Genomic DNA, 24,980 nt, shown 5'->3' with positions numbered 1-24,980 from the left:
GGACTCTGACAAACACGTACCAATCAGAAGAAGCTACAAAAAAGAAGTTTAGAAGCTTAAGAAAAGATCTTATGATGCTCCTTCCATCACTGGCTCACAGGCATGTTAGAGGATATATAAAGAAGTACCAAAAGGAAATTATATAAGGAATATACCCAGCATACCAACAATTATTACCTACCTAAGATAGCCCTTTCAATGAGTTAAAAATATATTTTTTTAAAAAGTTAAATATTTACCAGAAATACCATCAGCAAACCAGTGCTATCTATGGACATTGGGGAACGAAAACTAAGCTAACTCATTTTTGTTAGTATCTTCATGGGGGCTGGGGAAAAAATACGCAGCATCCAAATAAACAAGTCCAATTACAATTACAACCTGCAATGTTATTTTTTTCTTAGTTGTCCTAACAGCTGGCTCCCAGAACAGTTCTGAATATTGCCAGCAACATGTAGGCAATCCTGCATTGTTGTTTTCTAGAACTGTCTCATTTTGACAAACAGAACAAGAACTTCAGTCTAAAAGGTTTCTACTTCTCACAAACATTAAGACTTACTTCAAAATAGAATCCATAAACCATTGCTCTTATGTTACACTTACATCAGGAAGAGATGGTAGATTGTAGGAGCTACCCACTGGAGAACTCAAATCTATCACAGGGGGACCATATGTCTTCCCATCACATCCTACAGCACTAGTGACTGTGGGGCTGGATGGAGTAGATGTTGTGCTGCTTGCAGTTGAAAGGGCAGTTGAAGTTTGTCCACTACCGATCTGCCACTAAAAAGAAAAGACAATAATCCACAATTCAGCATCAATTTTTTTCAAGAGATCACATCTACTGCATATACTGGTTCTAACTCAGCAGTTAAACAAGCAGCTTAGTTCAGGAAGCTGAATTCCAACAGAAAATCCTGATTTACTCTGAAGTTATCTAATTTCAAGAACCAATCTTAGAAGACAAGGGAAGATGACAAGTAGTTGAAAACTACGGGTAGAAGAAATAAATGTGAACTGTTCAATTCAAAGCTGTATCTCAATGTTAAGTATCTATTAATATTTCATGCTGCATTGACAGTGTTGTGGGAGAAACGTAACAGTTTTAGCACAATAAAAGTGTTACAGATAATAGGCTGAATGCACAACTGCTCCAGTGCTTTATTAAGTAAATAGCTATAGTGTCACTCGGACGCCATCAAGTACTTGATGTTGTGCTTCCCTTAACAACTTAAAGTGATTAAGAATTTGAAACGCCGACTGGGTCTCCACCCACATATACGTTTAACACCATGATATGAAGTGCACAGTCAAGTCAGACAAAATTTCTTTCTCATTTAGACATATGCAGTTTTCAGTGACTTTAATGGAATTTCATGGGAACTGTAGGTGAAATTTGACTCTGCTCAATTCCTTTTTAGTCAGTTGTTCTATTTACTGTTTCGAGGTTCAGAAAGACATTATTAGATAATGAAAATACTTGAAAGAAATGCTTTCAGACAGCTGAATATTCCTTTTCAGAGGCACAGACTAGAAGTGACTTTGTTTTTTGTTACTACAGGTTCTCTTAGATATTATACAGCTTGCTTCAATTTAGTTGGAATTAGTTCTCTGACATCATAAGCATTACTAACATGAATGGTATTACTCCACTTCTCAGGTCACAGATCAGATTCATTTGATTCTTCCCTGCTTACCTCTAGGGACAAGATTTTCTCCTTCCTTCTACATACCTAACAACTCATGGGTTAATATGCTTTTTAATAAAGATTTGCCTTCCTGAACGTCCAGAAAACATGATGTGTTTGCTTCTGCCCCAGTTCAGCTGCTGATTAGCTGGGTATTGATCAGTCTAACTCAGCAGAGGTCTCAACTGTGCACTTTGTTTTCTTACCTGATCTGTAAAAGTTCAGATTTGGCATGCTCTGGAGAATGGTGGCAGGCATAGCTTTTTAGTCAAGCTTTTACCTGGTTCCTAGTGAAGTCACTAACATCAAGCTAAATAGTGGGATTTTCTATTTTGTCTTTTCACTGATTGTAGTGTGCAGACCATGGCCATGTTAAGTTTTGCATGTGGCCAGAAATCACAGTAATAACAAACAAGAGAATGAAACACCTACATAGCACACACAGAGGCTCACTTCTGTAATGCTTCAGCTGTTTAGAACCGTCAAAATGAAAGAAATTTGACAGTTATCTCATTAAGAAAACTGTGGGCATCTTGTCATAGAGAAAAATGCAGTCTCTGTTCTACCTGAAAAGCACTCTAGAAATCTAAGATGATATAAAACGCATTTGATGTTTTATTTCTATACGGCCAGTGGAAAGGAAAAGAAACTCTACCTGTTTTATCGCTTGCTGTGCCAAGAATGCCATTTGCAATGGGCTGGGCTTTATTGCTTGCCTTGGTAGGTTCTGATTTTGGGGAAATCTCATCTGTTGTGCAGGAAGAGCCGAACCATTGGACTTGGAACTATGATTTTGAAAATGAATCAAGCGTGGAGGTGCCTGCATGAAAACAAACAAACAATTCTGCAAGTTAGCCGATATCTATTCAATGTTCCAGAAATTTTTACCAAGTGGTCCTTTTAAACTTCTGAAAATCTTAACTAGTTAGATGCAAACAAATAGTCCCACACCGTTTATCTGATTGGTCAATCAACACATTGATTTTCAATGTTAAAACCAAAACCTAGTAGACTGGTTTGAATTATTCTGATACAGTAAATACAGATACATCACAAGAGCCAGTGAGAGTATTTCCAACTTTGAAAGATATGTGGGAGAATCATGGAGTTTTATGCAAAAAAGCCTTGGAAAAAAATTAATGACAGATTCACTTTTTAATCATTTGACAAAAATACAAAATATATAGCTCAGCACTATATGTGGTTGGATACCACATGATTATTTTTTTTAATGAATAAAAACAGGCTGAGTGCTATCACACATTTTGCCAAACAAGTTTAAAATGCCCATTCAATTATCACTAAAGAAAATGTTCCCTAACCCATTTACACAGCTGTGTGCTGAAGGTGAAGCTATCTGAAGTTATGTATCTAGACTTAATTTCTTTCTTTTTTCTTATCTTTCTATACTTTGTCCTTCAGTGCCATGGGAGAAAGACAGTCTTCTCTGGAAATAGTCATCACTTACCTGATGAGAAGCAGGAGGCTGCTGCACGGCTCCTGGCATTCTTGGATTTGGTAAACCTACTGGACCTGCTCTGCGTTGAGCTTGCTGTCTCTGAGCCATGACCTGTTGCTGCATGTGCTGAAGTCGGAGCTGAGCTAAGCTTATCTGCGTTGGAAACTTAGACAGCTGGTTTGAGGGTAAGCTGCCTGGTGGCTGCAAGTTTGTTTCCATTCCAGGGCTCTTGGGCATATGTGGCGGGGTTTCTTTATCTTCAATTACCAAAGAACCTAGTTTAAACAAACCAAAATTAATACCAAAATATTGCAGTTAGCAGAAATGATATTTTTCACAATGAGTTCCTTTTATACCATGTGGTCATCATTCATTATTGTAATGTAAAGAATGGATGAACATGAGATAGAAGACCCCATTTATTTTGTTTGTTTCCCTGAAAAAAATTGGTTCCATTTTATAGCAAACTGTCTTGTGCTGCAGCCTCCTCTATACAGTGGATTCTCCTAGGAAGGCGTCCTGGCCTCTCCAGAAGAGCAAGGGAGCAAAGTTTCAAAGGGAAAGAGTATCCTGATCCAATCACCTGATCAAAAGATTCAACTGTATCATAAAACTTAAAGGTATTGCGATCCTTTCTGGCCTCTGAGTCAACATCATGGAATACTCAAATGATACTCTCAGTTGCTACACACCACCAATTCTAGGATGTGATGAGCACCTCCAGGAGATGTTTTATTTCTCTCCACTGACTCGGAAATTCGACTAGACAGGTAACTTATAGAGCTTAATGCTGGGTGAGAGATTTTATCTGAAGAGACATATAGTGTGATCACACGAAACTGTCATGTAAAATTCTGGCTACCTCATCCAAAACACATGAATTCCAACTACGACAGAGTTTGATTTGATTCAAGGAAATAGCACACTGTACAGGAAAAGACAAAGATACATTCTTTGTTTAAAATAGAGTGAAGTAGGGGAAGTTACGGTCCAAGACCAAGAGTTAAAACATTTCAACGATCTGTGGAAGGTTGCACAACAGCTTTTCAATACAAGTGGAAGATAGACACCTCATACTCCCTTCTCTCCCAGACATTTAAGGCTGCTTCCCAGGAGAGTTCACCTCCTGAGGTAGGTACACCACATGGCGGTTTGACAATCCCTGTTACAGTAGAACTTGAAATCACCCTCTGCCACTTCTCTCCTCATATCCATCAGTCTCTGTGGATCCTGTGTAGACTAGCCCGGCTCATTTTGGGGTAGATTATCTGAAGGAGGAGGAAATGTCTTGTATTTTATATTCCTCTGTTTCATCCCAAGAGCTGAGAAGCAAGGCAAGTAGCATCATTCTAGTCTCCTATCTAGACGTAGGGACAGAGGGAGTCTAGGCCAGTCAACATACTGTAGTGCAGAAAGCTAACAACAATACTATTTTCATATTGACACTTGGTAATTTTGGTGTTGCATACATTTTAATTATGATTCTACCACATCAGTCATCAATAAAAATATTAAATATGCCAGACAAAAATGGAAAAAACCTACCAACTTATTGCCTAATGCCCTTTATTAAGCCTGTAACAGGTCTAGTCAGTGCTTCCCATAAAATGAGCAGAGAAAAATGCAGATGAATTAACACTGCTTCGCATATACAGCTGTATGAAATATTTCACTACAGTCAAAATAGATCTGTTTTATTTTCTTTCTCTAGAATAGGAATTAACTTGACAAAAAATGCTGTTGACTGTACTACAATCAACTGTCAAACCCATACCACACTTTCATTCTGTTCTCTCCAAGTCTAATTACATCTTCAAAAATCTTTCCAGCCTTAACATCTGTAGTATAGCTACTTACCCAAAGGAACTATAGAGAATGATTCCCTTCTATTATTCTAGAAAACTATAGGTTATCATACAATTTGTGGAATTAAAATACTTTAAATGTTGTTGGTTTTTTTTTCTTAAATACATTCTGAAATCCATAAGAGAGCTATCCTATTAGTGTACAAATGCTATCACCTTGTCAGCAACATGCAGCCTGACTAGAATTCAAGCCATTCCCAAAGTAACTTGTTTCTTTAATCAGACCTTGTTTTATTTTTCCTTCAGTGGTTCTTAAATCTGGTTTATCTACAGAAATTGAACAATGTCTGATCACAGACCTAACAGCCTAAAGGTTGCAATTTCTGAAACCAGATAGATAAACGTGATCTGTTTTTCTCTATCACTTAAATAGATAAAGTGTTACAAGAACTCCTATGCTGATCTACAGAGGTGCCATTTCTATCGTAGCAATTTTCAGAATTTAAGGGAACATATTTCAGCTGCTCATTAAATAAACAAATTTTTTTAAAAAAAGGAGCACCAAAACCAAACACAAGAAAAAGCCCCCTCTTGACAAGCATCATCTCAATTTAGCAGCAGTTCACCGTTATCACCACACAGCTTGACAGTTGGTTTCTGGAAACAAGAGATTGACTTTTGATTTCTTTCCCAAACAAAATTATTTACAAAGAAGGAACTTGGAGAATTTCCCTGCTACCATCCAATGTCCTGGCGCATGGGGAAAGGAGCTTGTTCACCTTAAAGCACTGCCTTAACACTTTATTTCTCTGCCTTTGTAGAGAAACATACACTTGCACCTCTCTGTACATTGGTAGAGCTGTTACAGACTGTATGGGTTAGAGATTGTGTTCCTTGTTTCAGAAGGCAGAAGGAATGTGTATTGTCCAGGAAACTGAAAGCTGCTATTGTCACCATCACACCTACCATTCAAGCAAGGCAAGTTTATTAATACTTTATCGTAAGTATTCATAAATAATACTTCTTCCCATACGATACACTTTAAATGTCTTCTACAGGTAAGGAAATAAATCTAACAAAGTAACGCAAGAAATTAATAGTGTGGAGGTCATTTATCTTCACAGAAAGCAAGCTGCTTTCAAAATAGAATGAAGACACCAAAGGGCTAATAAAACCTTATCATACCTAGATTGAAAATGTTTTGAGCCCAGAAGCTAGGATCACAGTGAAACTGGATGGTATTGTTAGTCACCGGTGAAGCATCACACCTTGCTCGGAGAAGATACCGTAGTCGATATGTAATCTGAAACAGGAAAAAAACAAGATTATCTTTTTCTCTGGGGCCAGAGCCATGTATCCAAACAGCATAAAAAACCTTGGAAAAAAACCCCAAACCCACAACAAAACAAAAAAACCCACACCACAAACCACACCAAAAAACAACAGCAACAAAAAACCCTGAACAAGCACCTAGAGAATTGAGGTGAAAGACAGAGAAATTTGTCCAAGCTACAAATAAGAGAGATATTCTTAACGTCTTTCCCTTATTCCTAAAGTAGTTTTAAAAAGCAATCAACTACAACCTAAAAAAAATTAATCATTCTCCCCTGTAGAAATACATATCCTTCTAGAAAATGGTCATTACATTCAATGACTTGAACTACTTGCAAGCCCCCCAAAACCTAAGTTAGCCCATTCAGTCCTCTTCCAAAGAAACGAAACTCATCCTTTTGGCAACAAGTATCATCACAGGGAATTGTCCTTTGTAATAAATTTAAGTTTTCTTCAGAAAGCCAAAGAAGAGATTTTATAAACTTTATCTTTGAAAACTCTGAGATTCACAGGTATTTTCAGACTCTTCCAACTCCTTGGTTCCAAAGGACTGCACTATGATTACATTACACAAGCAGAATACTCTATCAAATGCTCAGTATTTATCTAGTTCCTAGAAAGTTATTTTCTTGCAGTTGTTTCAGTAGAAATATCTAACACAGGTACTAATTTTAGAATAACACACAGCAGATACAGAAAAAACTTAAGAGTTCAACAGGCTTTTTTCATGACTAATAGATAATTTCCTGGAAAAGTTCAAAAGACATACTTGGCAAAATCATCTGTTTAAAACTATACTAGTTATCTTTTACACAGGAATTTTAGAAGAGCTTCAAGTTTTTTCTTTCAATTTTAAGGCAGGTCAGTTTTAGACCAGATACAAAAAACATTTAGCAAGACTTAAATCTTTTTAATGACCATGGAAAATTTTATGTGCACTATTTTGAATACAGATTTCCTAGGATTTCTGTGTACGCTACCAAAATCAAGTATACTACACTATAGAAATTCTAGTCTTTTGTCCCGTCAACAGTACTGGTTGCACACAATTCTTGTCATAGTTTGCTCCATATATTCCTCCTACTGTGCATGCACATATATTGTAAACAAACTCATGAGTAGACTAGTTATCTCCTGTCAGTAATAGAAGTAGCTACCAGTGTTTTGTTCATACTAGAGGACTAGGCTGGGAATCTGATGTCTTCCAGACATTGCCTCCTAGCTCTGACTCTGCATTTCAGCCTGCTGGGCATTTCTCCCTCCTAGTTTCACGTCGTTGGATATGCTGGAGCAGAAGTCTCACATGCTCCTCTATGCATCACCCTTCAGGAACAGATATTCCAGATATCCACAGACAGGTTAGCTACTCAATGTCCAAATAAAACCAACTTTCAGCAAAAAATCAGGAGCCTAAAGCTCATCTGTTCTTTTGAAAAATATTTCTCATTTGCTGAGGCTTTACGGGCTGGATGGTCTTTTTCTTCAACTGCATAATGTTTGTAAGATTAAGATGCCTGCAACATAACTTGTTTTCTTACTCACATAAGAGAAGTCTTTGCGGCAACACTAAGCAATTACAAGCTACATGAAGCAGTTTGATGCCCTTTTTCTCTATTGTGGTGGTGCATTCCTTCCCCCTCTCTGGGCTGACCTACGAACTCGGGATGTCTCGCGAGGCCTTAGCGTAACTGTAACGAGTTGGGCGGTTAAGCATCCCTTGACCGTACCAGGAACTCTTACGTGGCTAAGACACAGAGCTGTACTGACCGTTCCAAGGACTCCTGCTGCCCAGCGGAGGCAGGGAATGGGAGCAGCGATAACTTGTTCTCTCCTAACAACCTTGGGACATAGCTCAGTCCTCTCCAAACCGCCTTGGAGCAGCCCCTATCTGAATCTTAACTCATTCTCTGACAGCCCTGGAGCCGCCCTTATCTGAAGCGTAACTCATGCAAAATGGTACCAGCACAGCTGGAATCCCAGTAATTTGCTGATGACTAAAGCCAATCATCTCCCAAGCCTATGAAGCGCGGTACTAAGCGAGACCCTTTGAGCTCTCCTGGACTGCAGTGGGCTCCCTCTGAGTGGGACAAACTTTTCTCAGAGCTCACAAACTTTTCTGTTTGCAAAGATCGGAGGTCTGCTGCCAAAAGCCAACAGGACTTGGGCTGATACCCTCCACTCCTTCAGGCTCGACCCTTTGCCCGTTGAGAAAGATGCCAAAGCATTTGCTGTGAATATTTTCACTGCGCTCAAGGGGAATTTTTAACAGGTATACCTCTTGTACTCGCTTACGTATGTCTCTTAGTGTCTTCATCCATATGTGTGTGCTCACCTGAATATTCTATAGCAAGTATATTACAAACATTGCTTTTCAAATCTACACCTAAATTACTGTCACGACCTTTGTTCGACTGTGAATGAATCCCAGGCTGCTATTATACTCATAATCCCTTTAGATATAAACCATTGCCCAAGTCTGAGACTAGGAGTTGATCCAGCTGCACCTAGACTCCAACAGGAGTTCAGAAAGCAAAGGGGTCTTCTCTGAACCTCATGACTCAACGGAAGGGTCTCCCCTACCTTTCTACATTCCCAATCTCTGTAAAAAACACAAAAAAATCAATTCTAACCCCATTTTTCTTCGTAGGTTTCTCTTTTACCCTATTATATCTTTGGTCTCTGCATACATAATTTTAGTTTGACTCTGACTTAATACATGGATGAAATGCACAAAGGAAAATTAAGTAATAGAGTGAACCTTGCCATCAAATTCTGTGAAGTCCCTCTTTTATATAAGTTCCTATTAAATCTTTTTTTTTTATTAATACCACTGGAGGTGATTCTTTAGGCGATCTAAACCACTCCATTGCACGACATCTGTGTAATTAAAAAATATGACTTGCTGAGGCAGTATAAGGCAGGCCAAATGAATTTAACTACTTGAAGTAAGTTGATAAAAAGCAAGTAATATTCCACTATCTGCTAGTCTGCCACTAGCCTGCAGAATTTAAATGGGTGTCAAAGAAAAAAAAAGGGGAAGAAAAAACCACCACCCAAACCCCAAACCAACCCCAAAAGCAACCAAACAAAAAACCCACTGCCACCCCCCCCAGTAGGTTCTCAGCTAAGCAATGAGAAAAAGAAAAAACTTTGTGATCCTGTTACAAGAATTGGAAAAAAAAGGGATCTAACATCTTTCCTCAAGATTGCCACAGATTTCTGGCATCAGGCTAGCACAATCTAGTAACCTCTGGACAAATCATGGTCAACTCTTTGTTTGTCTTTTAATTCAAGTCTTTTAGGATTTCCGTTCATCATGAGCAGTCAGCTTAGTGAGTCCACATGCACTCAGATCTTAAGTTTCCTTATTGCATTGAAATATTTAGCTTTATAACTCTGCACAGACAAGCAAAAGCCTCAATTCAGTTTTATCAATGTAAGACTTTTAGTGGAAGCTGAATCTAAGAGAACAAAGCAATACATTGATTTTTACATTAAAATGCTAGATATCAGACTCTACAATTTAGAAATACCATCTTTCTCTGAGCTCAGAAGCTGTAACAAGTACTGAAAAGAACCTCAGTGATGATGTAGGACATGCAATATTTTTCCCAGTGTTTCATGGCCTCATGGTGTTCACTCCAGAGAAAAGGAGTTGTCCCTACTTCTGCAGATCTACAACAATTCTATGGTAGCGTAACAGGAGAGAATCATGACCAGAGAGCTACATTATTAAAAACATTCTTTATTTATGTTTGAGAGAAAACCATGAAAAATGATATACAAATATTCCAATTAGTAGAAAGTCATTAAAAAGTCTAATTCCCTAGTGTTAATGACAAGCGTGTGCATGCCTATCTGCCTTGACTATAGTCTCTAATTAAATGGAGAGAGGTATCGTCCTAACCTTACCAAGCGTTTGCTGTACAGTAGCGCTGTGCTGCTCCCACTGGAAACTGCCCATTTGGAAAAATTCATGACATGTTCCAGCTGTTTAGAGAGACCTGCCACTTCCTGTTGTTGCTGCAGAAGTTTCATCCGATGCTCTTTTGCCAGAGTCTGCAAGTAGAAAGGCAGTTCCAGTCAAAGGGTTCAATTTACAGTTAACAGGCATTAGCTTTCACATTTGTAACTCACAATGATCAAGTTGTTTCACATAGCTCTCCTAAAAAGCACTCCTGCCCTCTGACTGCAGCTATCAAACAGAAAAGTCAGTATACATTTATTCAAGATATCAGGAGTTTCTGTGCAGAATCCCATTTTCTGTTATGACACATTTTCGAATGTGTATATGTATGCGCCATTCTATACGCACCCACTTTCTAAAACACAATTAAAGGTAATCTTTTTCCAGGTATCCATTCTAGACAATTCTCTCTCCTTTGATTTGCTACTGGATTGCTGAATTTATGAAAAATTCTGACCTCAACACTTTCGTGCATGATGCATAAAATTATGACTTGCAAAAGCATGTAGAAAGAAACAGGGCTCAGAGACAGCCCTGATTCACAAAGCAGGGAACACAGATAATAATTACAAACAAAACAACAACCACCCCCCAAAAACCAAACCCTCTTCCCTTTCCCCACCAAACCCCCACTTGCTCAAATGCCTTGTGTGGGACATCTCTCCACTTTGGAACTGCGATAGGACACGCACAGGCGGCTAATGCTAGATATGGATTTTATTTTAATGTGAAACTACACAAAAAATTATCAAGACTGACATTTTTGTTTCTTACGATAGAAACAAAATTACCTCCAACTGATGCAGTAGAGCTTTTCCCTTTTTATTTATTTCTACCATCAGTGTAAATATGGCAACTTTAATATCCTGTTCCACCTGCTTTTGATTCTGATTCACTTCAAGAATTCTGTAAGTAGACAGTATAGAAAATAATGTTCTTTAGCTCACAAACCCACCCTCCAAACAGTACAACCACCCCCCTCCCCATTGCTGAGACTGCAATATTTCTTGGTCATATGCACCAATTAATACATATACCATCAGATACTTATAGTCAGGAAAATTACTGGGAGAATTAGAAAGAGCAAGTAACAGTGACCTATAATAAAATTAATTAACTGGTGGAAAATTCTAATGCCATAAATCTGTAAAATTACTGACATCTGTCACTGAGAAAAATTAAATGCTCATTGTAATTGAAACTGTTGATTTTTAATTGGCCAGCACATTTCTGGAATGGTCCATGGCAATCAAAACTGTTTAAGTCTAATTTCCATCTAAGGTAGAATGGCACTCCAGAAACAAAAACAATAAACAGATTTCCTAATTTCGCTATTTCACCAATAGTACTCAAACTTGTAACAACAAAGTATATTCTTATATTGTGAAAATCACTTCTGCTAAGATGCAAGGGAGAATAACCACTTAGATGCAGCAAAAGAAGAAAAGGGTCTCTGCTGTCTTTTTCCATCTCCACCATCCTCAAAGACAGGCAATGAGAGAGGAAAAGTCCAAGTTGCACTCAGCATCCCGTACTGTGTTGAATCTTCCTCGGTACTGCCTTTGAACTCTGCTGAAGGAGCAGTTACAAAGACCTACTGCAGCGCACATTTTACAGATTTATTTTTCTCCTAGGTTTGTAGTACCGAGTGAATACAGCCCCAAGCATAAAAGTATTACATAAGTCTTCGAATATGTGTCACAAGCATTATAATGACATGAGTCATAACCTTTCACTTTCTAAGAGGGATCTACACTAAGAAAATAAGTATGTTGATGGTGGGGAAGAATATAAGACTGCCTTCTACAGTCTCTATTGCATAAGTTGTTTTGCGGCACCCAAGCTATTGCTGCCCATTAAGTCCACAGGCTGAACAGAAGAGTTACCCAACACAGTCAAGCACATTAAACAGTCACTACGGCAAACTGAAGATTTTATAGTTTCTCCTTCTGGAAGGATAAAAGGAGAGAGATACAAAAAGCACTAATCTAAACATTTCAACAAATCACAGTGTATGTAAAGTTGCCCTCTGTATCAGTTTTAACCTCAAATTCCGATACATACCTGTTTTGGATCTGCTTCCCTGTATATTTTATGTACTTAGTCTTCTCCATCAATTTGGTGATTAGTGTCTCAATGATCACTTTCTGGTTCTGAAAAGCTTCTTCTATAAACTGGTACCTGTAGTAAAAAACAGTGAGTATTCACACATGCAAAAGGTCTGAGATACTTGCTAAAAAGCAGAGTGCCTTACAAAAGAGTTCTTTAATTGAATAAAGATGCTGCTCGAGTCCATAATTTAACTGTCATCATGGAAACATATATCAGCAAATGCTGATATATTTTATTTATAATATAGCTGAATCTATAGTATATACTTCATGTCTTTTTTTTTTTTTTAAGAATTTACGATTTTCATAAATATGAAGGGATATTGCATGACCATAGCCCAATTTTAGCAAAAGGAAAATTAATGTTGTGCTGTAGTCATCACTTTGTAAGTGAAAGTGCATGTAAGCTATTACTTCATATAAGATAAGGTTGTAGAAACAGAAGAAAGAAGAGAGATTGCCGAGTCAGTACAAGTTAGCAACATTTTAAATCAAGGAACTGAAATCATCAACAATTTGAGGAAAAAAAGAAGTGGCACATTCTGAAAGGGATATAAATCCTAAGAAAAGGAGAACTGAAGAGAAAGACTGCAACTCTGCAAGAGCAAGGTTTAGCCTGTTCCAGGGAGAAAAAGTGGCCAACACCTCTCCACCTATTGATGTTCACCTGGTCAGGCAAGCAAGTTCTTTGGGTGGCTGCATTAGGTATGGCGAGCATATTAATATTTAACCTAAGAGTACATCTGTCCCAGACCACTACTGTATGCATTAGCCAGCAAGATTATTGTCTTGTACCCAGAAGTTGTTTATAATCCTGCTTTCCAGCTTCTGTGGCCGATAAGAGACGACCAAAGAACAGCAACCCGAAGATTTCACTGTTATAAATAGTGTTGTCAAAGTACAGTATAGCCAAACTTTAGGTTTACTCTTCCTTTTAAAGGGCTCTTCACAGAAAAATTATGTCCATTTGCTCCATTCTGAAATTGTTTGGTAATGTTCCATTATATAATCATCTTGCTGAAGAACAAATGGAGAAGTTACAAAGAAGTGTACAGTTGCATAACACAGCCCCTGTGCTTTCTAAGGACTCTCTGATGAGCTGCACAGCAACAAATTCTATCCAAATAACTTGACAGTAAAGAAAGCTCGTGTGCTTAAATCACCAGATTAACAACTGGAAAAATTAGGTTTTATTCTAAACTATCACACACCCATCAGCCACACTCTTTTTGCATACAATCTCTGTTTATGTGTGGGCTTCATTTCTGAGCAGAAAATTTTATTTTGCACTTTTTTCACCTGACTGTAGTCCATACAGCTAGAGCTACAATCAACTTCAAGCTATCTTCCTGGATGTGAGTTGCAGAAAAGATACTCTTTGTTTCGATACCTGTGCTCTTTGTGCTCTAGTAACTGACAGTCTCTGCAGGTCAACTTGTCACAGGTTTCACAATACAACTTCAACTGCTCCTTTTTGTGATAAGGGCAAAACACAGGTCGCTGACTGGTCACACCAACTGCCTCTGTGAATAAAGGAAGATGTCAGTCCAGTCTCCTGAAATTATTAAAGATTTGCATTCTCCTGTTTTTCCTTACCACATTCCTCACCTAGATGCTAGAAGTGTGTATCAGGACACCTAACCAAGAATATAACAGCTGTAAGCTCAATCTGCAACGTCTCACTCTTGATCAAGCATGGAGCTAACACCTTCTCTCACGGAAAATGCCTAGAAGCTATTTTACCACAACTTATTACGGTCGCACAAAACTATTTACAGAACGAGTAGCCAGTACTGTTGCAGTTGCAAAAGACATTGCACAACCAGCAAGTTCCTTTCTTACATGGGAAAGAGAATATTGCAGACTTAATTCATTGCTCTGTCTTCTTAGTCAAGTGGGTGAAAGGGGTTTTGAAGATACCAAGACACAGGCCTTCAAAAGCGTAAAATGTACAGAATATAATTAACCAGAAGTTACTAACATCCCTTCAGGACGCCGTTCTAAATGGGTGCGAGGTCTCACTTCAGTTTCTAGTAAGCATATGCCAAAGAGCACAGGAAACACCACCAGATAATAGAATTGAAAACTGTTCTTCAAACAATTTGACTGACAAAACCTAATTTCTTGTTGGGTTGGACACTGAGTTCATGAGGATTATATTGCCTGTAATGAAAAATGGCTTCACCCGCAGCCCATCCTTCACTGCAGATCAATAAGGTCCCTTTTCCATACCTATTAATTTACTTATTTTCATGAAACCTGGAAGAAGTTATTTTCCAATCTGTATCCTTCAGTGAAAATTCTTTGAAACTGATCAGCAGACTCAGAGGAGGCCTGAATGCACAGAGAGCATTCCTACCACCAAGTCATGTTCAGCCTAACAGTCAGACAGTTTTGCCTACTGCTTTCGTCCTCTCCTGAAAGTACACTCAGTACTCACGTTTGATTAACCACATCCGAAAGTGGGATACACAATATAGTGCATATCTCCAAAGTATCATACTGGAAGCTACCCTTTGAGCAATAAAGATTACAGAAGTGAAAGCCCACATTATATAAAAAATTCACAGGACTAGATATGATGGAATGAAAATAAATATATATTATAATACATATTTTATAGTAATACATAATAATTTACAAAAATAATATATAGATATATCTATATTTACAAGATAAATCATGCAAGTCCAATGGACTTTTTAGAACCGGTAGAATGTTTATCAGCATCCTATTATGTTTATGATTGTCCTACAATGTCACTAAAAGACAAGACGCAATGGGCATAAACTGAAACAAAAGAGGTTCTCAATGAATGAAAGTACAACCTTCTTTACCATGAGACTAGTCAAGATTTCTTAGAGAGGCCGTACTGTACGCCACATCCATCCTTGTTGGTTCTCAAGGCCCAAATGGATAAAGCCCTGAGCAACTCGATCTGATCTCATAGCTGACTGCTTTAAGCAGGAGGCTGGACTAGATCATCTCCTGAGGTCCCTTCCAACCTGAATTATCATAGATCCTACTGAGGAAAAATACTCCAATTCACAAGATAATTCCCTTAAACATTGTTTAAGGCAAAACATTTCAAACTTAAAATATACTTGGCTAAAACATGAAGTCTGGCACGCTTTATTGCTAACAGAGCATGCTTTATTATCAGAGTGCTGAAAAAGTATAGTCTATTAGTGCTCCTTTTGCAGCAGCATACAACAATCAAGTTCAAATAAACCATTTGGTAGACATCTAGAAAAACTAGAGGAGCCAAATGCATAAAGAAGTATTTTCTGCAGCTGATCTCTAAAGTCTAGACAATAATTTGCAAATCATACCAGGTGAAAGATAATCTATGTGTATTTATTGTTTTAAAACACTTTGCACAAAAATCACATGAAATACCAATCTGTAGGGTTTCTTACCACCATGCAGCATATCTGACAGAAAAATGGCTGTCGTACACCTAGCCATGACAAAGTCTCCCTTTTCAGTAGCTACATTCTAATGCATCTAATGCTTAAAATAGTTTCCTCTTTTGTTAGCTGGATCTTAAGAGATCTACTTAGATGGAAAGCAGACAAAAAACCACCAGAATTCATTCAAATGGTTGCAGCCTTCAGCAATGAAATGGAAGTGACTGGGAGGCAGGAAACTATTAAAACATATCCATTACCAACAAGAAAAATAACCTGGTTCCACTAATTCATATGCACCAAAGGGTTATATCATAATGAATCTCTCCTTCTACATTTACTAGGATTAAGGAACACAATTTTTGAAATTTATCACTTTAAAAAGAAATAGGGTGGCCTAATACAGTATTCCAATGTAGACACACATTCTCTGTGAAATTATAAATCAAGTGTGTTACCTGGAGATACTTCCTCTTTCTGTCTTACAGTATGATCCTTTGTGAATTTAACCCTCTGGTGAGCTCTGATGCAGGTCTTGCACAACCATTCTACACATTCCACACAAAACCCGTTAGCTTCTGCATTATCTTCACAGCTTGTGCAGACCTGACATGAGGAAAAAAAGGTAACTGTTAAAATAAATACAAAATATACACGAGCTATTGTTCATATATCATCAGTGCACTTTTACAGTTTTCTGAAAACAGTGAAATGAGAATGGAAAACTGCCTGAGGTACAGGAACACTATAAATAACTGCATAAAGGTAATCGAATGTGACTTTTCAAAGAAAGTGGCCATTTTGTCAGTGTTACTCTAACACTTTTACCTGACATGATAAAAGTCAAACCATTACTTTCTGCCCGACACTGCACACTTAGAAGCTATATAATGTTTACTATATACAATATGCTCTTGTGAAATGTTTACTAAAAGACACAACACAATCAGCACTGCTCTGATTTTAGAAGCCTCCCTCATTTTACACAGATGCTTTAATTTTAGTTTCTGTTCACCTGTTTAGAGTTTCAGAAGTACACACAGTATTGAATAGCAGCGTTCTTCCCAAGAATCTCTGCATCACCACTTAAAGATAGCACTCCAGTTAAGCTTATCAGTAAAGCTATCCTAGAACAGATTTGCAAACAACGCATACTAATTTTCAAACTCTGGTCTGTTAATTCCTGGGGCTCTTTGGACTATACCCAAGAGAGCTAGAGAAAAAATTTAATTAAAGAAAACAAATCTGAGAGCAGACCAAAACCTCTCTGCACAGAGTCAACAGGCACACAAGCAAAAATTCCTATGGATCCACAATTTGAACAACAGATTGAAAACTATAAATGATGGACAACACCACTTCACATGTTCATAAGATTATATCATTTTTAACTCCTCCTTTACAATGCCTCTGTAGTCATACTTTCAAGGGGGTTTTGGTGGTAAAAATAGTGAGCATGCTTATGCAGGTACTCGTTTAGGTAACTACCATCCATTTCTATCAATGTTTAGCACTGCTGCAAACAAAAGCTTCAAGATGTCTGAAGATCGCTATATCCTACAGATCACAGTGATAGAATTCTGCTAGCAGAAGCAAGAAGGAGAAAATTTTAGATTTTAGTTTAGTTTTCAGTTTCGTTAAAAAAAAAATCCAACTTCTGCACCTGCACAAGATAAATGTACATTAAGTTACAAAAGAAGCAAATATTTACATCCTATGCAGAGAAATAATATATATGTAGAACTATGTCCCAGTTTCCCCTTCAAGAAAGAGGAAAATTAGCACAAAACTTGCCTTAGGCCACATAGCAAGTTACTGACAGAACGGGAATTTGAACACAGATAGGAGTTCCAGATTCCCAATGCTGTACTTATTCTTCTGGATCATGTTGCCTCTCAAAGCAAATATCTTCTGAGAAATGAAGTTACAACACAAGGGTTGTTGACCCCTCTTTGTTGTCACTTGGAGTTTGAAGCAGTTCGTTTTCATTAAAGGTGACCTGCAAAGGAGAAAAAATTGGGCTTGTGCCCCTTCTTCTGTTTCTTTACAAAAAGGAGGCCTGAAAATTTTATTTTTAAAAATCTTCTTAAAATTTTTTTATCTTGTGCTTGTTTTTTCTTTTTTCTTCCCCCTCTTCTCTTAACAATAAAAATTCTAGTCCTAACCAGACTAGTTGACTAGGGAGAAATATCAAAGTAAGGACATCATAAAAAAAGTCAAGAAAATGGAAGTAAAGCAATTAAAGGAAGTGAATTGAAATCAGGACATTGAAAATTTTTTACCTGCTCTTAACCCTTAATTTCAATACTATGGGGGGGGGGGGGGGGAGGGAGGGAGGGAGAGGGGGAGAGAGAGGTATTCTCAAGGACTCAGCACAGCTTCTTAAAAAAAAATTAGAACAATCAAGTATCACTGAGACATTACTTCAATATTACATTTTCTCTGGCAGAAACTCCCATGAAAGAAATTCACTCCTTTCTCCTTTGCCAGTTGTGTCCTCCACAGGTGTGCCAATGCAAACCTCTGCAAGACTGTGGTGTAAAACCAGATTGATTACATCATTTTATCCCAAGGATCAGTTACCTCAGCACTGTTGACTGGGCAGTGAACTACTGCAGGACAAGAAAAGTTTTAATATCAGTCTTGCTGCCAGAGAGGTACGATCATGCTCTGCCCCCAGATACCCAGAGGTGTTTTTGCAAGTTAGAGTGAAGAATAAGAGATTGGATATTTGTTTTTCTAGTGTAAACAACCCAACAGTGAAAACAAAATAAGCAAAGCAAAAAAACAACAACAAAAAAGTCTTTCAGGCATTCTTTAAGTTAGAGAAGCAAAACAAAGACAAAAAAAAAAAGGCAGGAACCCAATTAAAAACAAAAACAAAAAAAATCCCCCAAAATCACAAAACCCACCCCCAACACACACAGAGAACAGGAAAAAAACCCCCATCACAACAGCCTTTCCAGGTCACCTTTAGCAAACTTAGGCAGATAAACTTGCTGCGTGCCAGGGTATTTAAGTAAGTTCAAAGGATTTCTGAAGTTACTCATTCCTCCTAGATTCCAAGATCTTTGTCTATTTTCTTTTTTTCAATACATTTTAGGGTTTTTTTCAACTGGTTTGACCTGCTATACTTGGAATGAGATGAAGATTGTGATTCAATAACCAATAATCAGGTGCTGCCAAATGAACTGAAACTCCTCCTTTGTAGTCCCAAAAGTATATATTCCAGCTTTATACTCTTCAAAGCCACCAAGTGGGAGAGACAGATTTCTAAAATTTTTCAGAGTCATCATAACTCATGCTGTCAAAATAGCTATACCTTCTAGGTAGAAACTAGATTTGCTTATACCCACTTCTTATCCGAAATACAAATTTCCAAATACAGCTTGGGTTTTGCTAGAACTCCTAGTTATCAGAATAAGCCACATAGCTAAAGTACATGGAAGTACAATTACTGTAAGTATTTGCTATACTCTTACAAAACCTAAAACTTATTTCACTCTTATTTTTGTGACTCATACAAGCAGCGCTTCAGTGATCTCGGAGAAAACTCTCCCTAGTTAACCTGTAAGGCTTTATTCTGGTTAGACAGATAGTTATTTTTAATTGAGTCTTCCTTGTAATTACATTTAACTCAGTTACTAGTTTTAATATGTATAACCGCAGGAAGTGTTCATTCAGCCTTCATTCAAATTTAACGAAAGCTGAAATTACTCAGCATGTTGCAGGTAAGTATTATTTTTTCAGTTGTAAAAGCTTGCATATTTACTTAAAACAGATTTACATGCAAGAGTTGAGGTAATAGAGCTGTATTCACAGCTACTGTAGTAACTAACCGCTCTTCCAATTAAATATACTTTGAGTATTAATGAGATTAAATAAGCAAGCTAAGGTTTCCAAGTTTCAAAGGAAGAGAGCAAAGTAGTCCAAAGGAATATTCAGTGAACCAACGTTACAAACTTTGCCAGTGTAAATTAGATGCAATGGTTTCCCCTATTGGATCCAAACCCAATTGATGCTAATACTTACATAACTATCTCTTGGCACATACAAAATCACTAAAAGACAGCACCTGTCTTCTGGGACAGTCTCGTCTGTATGTAAGTCTAAATATGAACCATGTGCTGGTATCTCAAAATGCATGAACCCTGATCAACATATCCTCGCTTCCCAACATCCCACCAACAGCTGCCTCTCTACAAAGCACAACAAAACCATACTGGGACTCTTGAGTCTATTACCCACTGCCCTAAACCAGTGGCTTTCAAAGACATTTTGGCCTCTGCTACAGCTTTGATAAGCTGTTTAGCATACTAGTTCTTTGGAAGAATACATAGTGGCTGCTCTGGCACCGTACAAAAACCAGAGAAACTTTTTGTTCTAAATTATCCTCATTAATTGCTCTATTATGCCAGTCAGACTTGCCATCTTAGTATCCAGATCTAGTACCAGATCTAAACTTGTACCTTGTTTTGTTACCACATTCCCAACATCTTACATAAAGTCCAACTGTTCTTCATTCCTACTACAACATTTAAAACTCTCAGGACAGTAATTGGTAAAAAATACAGAAAGTGTTCTTACTATCAAAAATATTTTTACACGTGTTCTCTTTTGGTCACAGAAGCTATGAGAATCAGGACCTAGACTAAAATGCACCATAGGCTCAATATGCTGCAGCAAGACCAATGTTATCACCATGATCTTCTCTTCTGCATCAATCTCACACTTCTCTTACTTTCATGGCTTTGCACACAGGTTAAATAATTTTCTTCTGTTAAGTTCCTGAATTTCCCTTACTTGTCTACCCTTTAGTCTTACCCAAATTTAGCATTTGCTTCAGTAACGTCGGTTGGGTTTGAAGCTCCTTTCTGCTCACTCTTATGAACAAAGTACAATTAATTATTTTTTTTTTTCAAACTTCCCTTTAGCATCCAATAATTTCACCAAGTCTTTCAATAAATCATAATGTGAAAAAAATTATAAAGGATCTGTTCTTTCAAAGTATTTATGTCCTAGTTGCCCAAAACCTACAGTGATTCCTTTCAGGATGACCACAACTGCATTTCCCGTTAGTCTCTTTTCTTCTGGAAAGCTTCCTATGCTAACAGCCAGCACAAAATCCTTAACGTTCTCTTTAACGCTAGCCAGGAAAGCCCTTGTGGAACATATACTTGGGACTTTTACACTTTCTTTATGCTTGCTTCTTTTGGTCCTGAAGTTTTCAGCAGTCAATGCTAGAAAGCACAGCTATGTAAGTAGGGTACTGAACTGCCAAAATCAGGCTCAGATAAGGTGAACATGATTTTAGATAGATGTATGGCACTTTAATGGGTTCCAGTTATTTTTCTCACCCCACAATGCCAGGCTCCATGATATGCCATTCACTCCTACAGTTTTAATTCAATATGCTAAAAACTATCTTAGCATTTTAAATCTGAAACAACCAGACGTTGAGTTTGAAAGGGTTTTTTTGCAGTCTCTCCTGAATTGAAATAAACCAGTCCTTCCTGACAACACACATACACTGGCTAGTCAGATATGGACCAGTGGTTCTAAGCCACAACATCCCTTGCACAGAACCCACGGCTTTGCTCTAATTCTAATTTCTTAGACATCCTGCTAAAGCTGCTGAACTGTCAAAGCCAAACTAACCATCTCAGTAGAAAATTTCTGTAAGATAGCCAAAGTTTTTGACAGATTTTGGATGATCTCTGATCCAATATTTCCTGCAAGTCTCAGTATTGTTTCCACTTTAATTCCTCTGATCTATTGCCTATCTTGCTACTGGCATTTTTTCTTTCTTTCTTTCTTTTTTCTTTGCTTCTTTAAAGGCAAAACAAGACAGGCCAACTAGAAGGATGTATCATCCTTAAACCTCATTATGTTCCCCCTTGAACAGGACACTGACCTGTTTAACTATTATTGAGTTAACTTTGCTGTTCCACAACAGACAGCTTTATAGAATGGTGTAGCTTTTTTTTAAGGTTCCAATGTCAAAGTACAGAGGAATGTCCAAAACACTTCATTATCATACCAAAATAAATCTATTCAAACAAGACAGAACTGCACATCATTAATTTCCAAGAGGTAAGGTACATGGTCACTTAGCAGGCATCTAACAAAACATCTAGCTCCGTTTTTAAAAAAAGTCAGCAGAAAAGCACATGAATGTACCACTCTGCTGGTTCAGCAAAGTCTGCTGGTTTGCCTTGAACTGTTGCAGAAACTATGCTGAGTTCAGCCAGGGAACTTAGCTTAAGAACAGACATGCTTTCTCAACTGCAAGCCTGCTGGTTTTTGTTAGGAGAGAGAGAAACAAATATGGAATGGAAGAGTAAGACAGAAGTCCGAGAAGCGAACTTAAGGTAATGCCAATTGTTTGAAGAACCTCCCTGAAACCTGCTCACACCAGTCAACAACAGGTAATTCCAAACCAGCTGTTGAAGTATGTGGAATTTTTCTGTATCTCTCTCCAGCAGATCAAGATCCAAGGGGAAATAAAAAAAGACATCTCCCTCAATTCCAAGGAAGTGTCTGACTTATGCTGACATCTCTGAGTTTGGTGGATACTCCAACTTTTGATACCCTATGACCCATTGAAGTACACCCAATTTTACATTATGATGATTAACCTCAAGAATATGAAGAGCTCTTCTTGAATTTTCAGTTCCTTATCCAGGTCTCGAAGGCCTCAATTCCCCACTTAACTTTCACAGAAAGCAGGGGTAAAAAAAAAATAAAAAACCCAACAAAAAACTTTGTCACTAAACCGAGGAAAAATAATTCTACTTCTACCCCCACTCCCCAAAACAGTATCTTAGAGGACTTGTTACATAACTAGGCACAGGTTATGGCACAGCCCGCCTGCCCCTTCCCCCCTCCAAAAAAAAAAAAATATTCAGGACTGCTTCTCCATAACAGTTATTTGTTTTCTTGCTTCTCTTCCTAATTTTAAAGTCACTAAAAAAGTTATGACCAAATTTTCAATGCAACAATCTTACTGGTAGAGTATTGAGAGACTTTGTGCAAATCTCACAACCATCTCCAAAACTCAGATGTTTCCCTGCAACACCCAGGGGGAAAAAAACCCAAAACAAACCAACCAAAAAAACACCACACACAAACACAAAAAAAGCAAAGTTTAAACTATCCTACATTAAGAGAACACTGCTTATACTTCCAGAGACTCCCAACTAGATTTCAGTTTCTGGTAAGGTCTATAATTTCTCAGAAATCCAGCTGCAAAATTCCTTATAAGCTGAACACAGTTTAATGGTTTTCAAGACATAAGTAAATTAATTACTCTTCCTCAGAGATGATGACAACATTTATGCCTTTAATAGTCAGTGAGCTGGTATCACAAACCTGACTGGGTACTTTCATCTGTTCCTAAGACACATACCCATTCATGTACATAAGCACGAATTTCAGCTAAGCTTTGAAATAAGGAGAATACACAATAAAGTACCCCTAAGAAGTTGCCCCTGAAACAGATAGATCAAGAGCCAATGATACTGGTTCCTGAAACAGGAAAGTGAAAAAGAGGCATTTTCAAAATAAAAGGAGACCACCATCCAAACGTTAGGGTACGAGTTGAAATGCAACCCACATTGACATAGTAACCTTTTTGTACTGTTATTATGAAGAATGCAGCAACATATAAAGAGGCTGAATTATTTACAATAAGTTCCTGGAGTTTAATAAAAAGTTTATGAGTAAAGAGATGTTTGAGATACTCTCTTACTAGCTAAAAATGAAGACATGCAATATTTTGATATCGGAGACTGCTAAACTGTGTTCCTACGCAGGTGGGATTATTCATTTGGTACTGCTTCCGCACTAGTACTTTTCTCCTGAAAAAACAGGAGGAAAAAACTCTACCAGTATCACCCAGTATTACTATTCTTCCAGATAGGCAGGGTTTGGTTTTATGAGATGGCCATTATTTGATTGCAAAAGGAAGAGGAGGCAGCTTACATAAGAGAAACAAACAAAAAAACCCTACAACATAGCATCTTCCCCAGTTCGAAGTTTGAGCCTCTTGCTTGGTAACTGCACTCCAGCTATTTAGTGCCATATTTTGTCAGTGCTGAGATAAGAAAAAATAGTCGATTTAACTACAGGATTCCATTTTGTATCGAGATCTCTTGATGTAGCATCGTTCGGGTCTCTGCTTCAGAGCGCTTCAAGTACCCTGTCCAAAGTATAGAAATTCCGATTCTAACGCCTATTCCTTACTTTTATCTTTTCTATCATGATGCATTTTTACATCAGCAATTAAAAATAGTTTAGAATAAGATAACCACCTTCTTCACATACATTTTCATCAATTTTAACTGATGTTCTAGACTAGCTACCCCATGTGATGACTAAGTACTTGAAGTCTTTTTCTGCATATGAAGAGCAAAAAGGCCACACAGCAAGAAGCCAAGGATATGCATGCACATCCAAAAGGTGTTAACTTGATTACATCTTAATGCACTTACCTGATTTGATTTCTCTACTGTGCTACTGGGAACCTCTGTGGTATCCTTCACAAAAAAGTTATCTATGATGTGTCTCTCTGCACATTCCTGACCACAAATTGGACAGCGGATAACACCGACTGGGGGAAAAAAAAAAAAAAAAAAATATCTTATTATGCTTTCACAACTTAAGATATATCAAACAACTTCAAAGACAGCTTCTAAGGACAAATACTTTGACAGGATGTTTTAATACTTTCCTGTCAATAAGGTGTGAGTAGAAAGCAGCTAATTCTCATTTATCACTGAAATAACCTTCAACTGTTATTCCCTGATGTTATATTCTTTCAACCAAGGTCAAGTGCCTATCCTATAAAGAATTTGCCTTAATCTTATAGAAAATTAATTCCTTTTCTCTAAAGGGAACGTACTCCCATTGACAATTTGTTGTTATAGGATGGATTAAAGTAAACATTTATTAGTGTAGAGTATTAATTAGTGATGTTGAGTGGTATTACATACACACCAACAGTGACATGATTGACTTCTAACTACGTAATAAGAAACTGAAATGTAGTAAATTCAAAATTAATGAGGCAAGTTGTATAGAGGAAGAACAGACTTGTATTAATAGTCACTACCTTCACACTAAGCAAGGGAAAGCAAGCAAGAAAGACATAGGAATAAATAAGCAAAGTCCTCTCCCTCCTCTCCTCTGCACTGGACACACTAAGGAA

General features: G+C 37.6%; 1 protein-coding gene across 1 annotated transcript in view; it reads right to left on the bottom strand.

Moving 5' to 3' along the window:
- The window catches only part of TRIM24 (tripartite motif containing 24), a 65,680-nt gene that overhangs the window by 13,836 nt on the left and 26,864 nt on the right, over positions 1-24,980 (bottom strand). The window contains exons 2-11 of the mRNA XM_049821823.1: positions 24,265-24,383; positions 16,231-16,378; positions 13,753-13,885; positions 12,316-12,432; positions 11,043-11,157; positions 10,197-10,343; positions 6,138-6,255; positions 3,157-3,422; positions 2,344-2,508; positions 604-783 (exon numbers count right to left, since the gene is read on the bottom strand). Coding sequence (XP_049677780.1) covers positions 604-783; positions 2,344-2,508; positions 3,157-3,422; positions 6,138-6,255; positions 10,197-10,343; positions 11,043-11,157; positions 12,316-12,432; positions 13,753-13,885; positions 16,231-16,378; positions 24,265-24,383 — 1,508 coding nt within the window. The remainder of the gene's footprint in view (positions 1-603; positions 784-2,343; positions 2,509-3,156; positions 3,423-6,137; positions 6,256-10,196; positions 10,344-11,042; positions 11,158-12,315; positions 12,433-13,752; positions 13,886-16,230; positions 16,379-24,264; positions 24,384-24,980) is intronic.

The sequence above is a fragment of the Accipiter gentilis genome, chromosome 18, assembly GCF_929443795.1.
Source record: "Accipiter gentilis chromosome 18, bAccGen1.1, whole genome shotgun sequence".
Classification (NCBI taxonomy): Eukaryota; Metazoa; Chordata; class Aves; order Accipitriformes; family Accipitridae; genus Astur; species Astur gentilis.
The sequence above is the reverse complement of the archived record's forward strand: the minus strand, read 5'-3'. Positions and strand labels throughout refer to the sequence as shown.